The sequence below is a fragment of the Bison bison genome, unplaced genomic scaffold (genome assembly GCF_000754665.1).
Source record: "Bison bison bison isolate TAMUID 2011002044 unplaced genomic scaffold, Bison_UMD1.0 scf7180017864080, whole genome shotgun sequence".
NCBI lineage: Eukaryota > Metazoa > Chordata > Mammalia > Artiodactyla > Bovidae > Bison > Bison bison.
This window is the reverse complement of record NW_011494652.1, coordinates 395333-395896: the sequence shown is the minus strand read 5'-3', so window position 1 is coordinate 395896 and position 564 is coordinate 395333. Positions and strand designations below refer to the sequence as shown.

The 564-nt window shown below is 68.6% G+C and overlaps 1 protein-coding gene across 1 annotated transcript in view; it reads right to left on the bottom strand.

The window, feature by feature from the left end:
* Positions 1-564, bottom strand: part of TOLLIP (toll interacting protein) — a 19010-nt gene that overhangs the window by 5167 nt on the left and 13279 nt on the right. Inside the window, exon 4 of the mRNA XM_010837804.1 lies at positions 262-558. Coding sequence (XP_010836106.1) covers positions 262-558 — 297 coding nt within the window. The remainder of the gene's footprint in view (positions 1-261; positions 559-564) is intronic.

Genomic DNA, 564 nt, shown 5'->3' with positions numbered 1-564 from the left:
TCCTGACGCCTCGGGACGGCCTCTCTCTGGCTGCAGTTAGTTAAGTACAGTAGCAGCGTCCCAGCCATGTGGAAGCATCTGCTCAACAGGCAGGATGTACCCAGGAGTCAACGTGCTGACATGGGAACCCGCAGTAACCTGGTCCAGTGCCAGGAGGGGCGAGCAGGTCCCAGCCCGGCAGCCCCGAGGCTGGGGGTCAGCCGGCCCGGGCCCCCTGCCTGACCCCGCGCTGGGGGCACCAGGGCGGGGCGGCGGCCTCACCGTGTAGGACAGCACCAGGTTGATCATGCCCTCCTTGTCGTCGCCCTGCCGCCCGCTCAGGCTGTACCACTCATCCACGACCTTGCCCTGCTTCAGCGCCTCAGGGATCGTTACGTGCGTCCAGGCGATGCGGTCGTCCATGGAGAAGGCCCGCTGGGGGAGACGGAAGAAGGCACGTGACCCCAGAGCTCCCAGGGCCCTCCCCCCGCAGGGTGTGCCCAGCACGGAGCACCCGCCTCGCTCCCCTCCTGCGGGTCCACACGGAGGGAGGGGGCTCCAGGGAGCCACCACCATCGCCTGCAC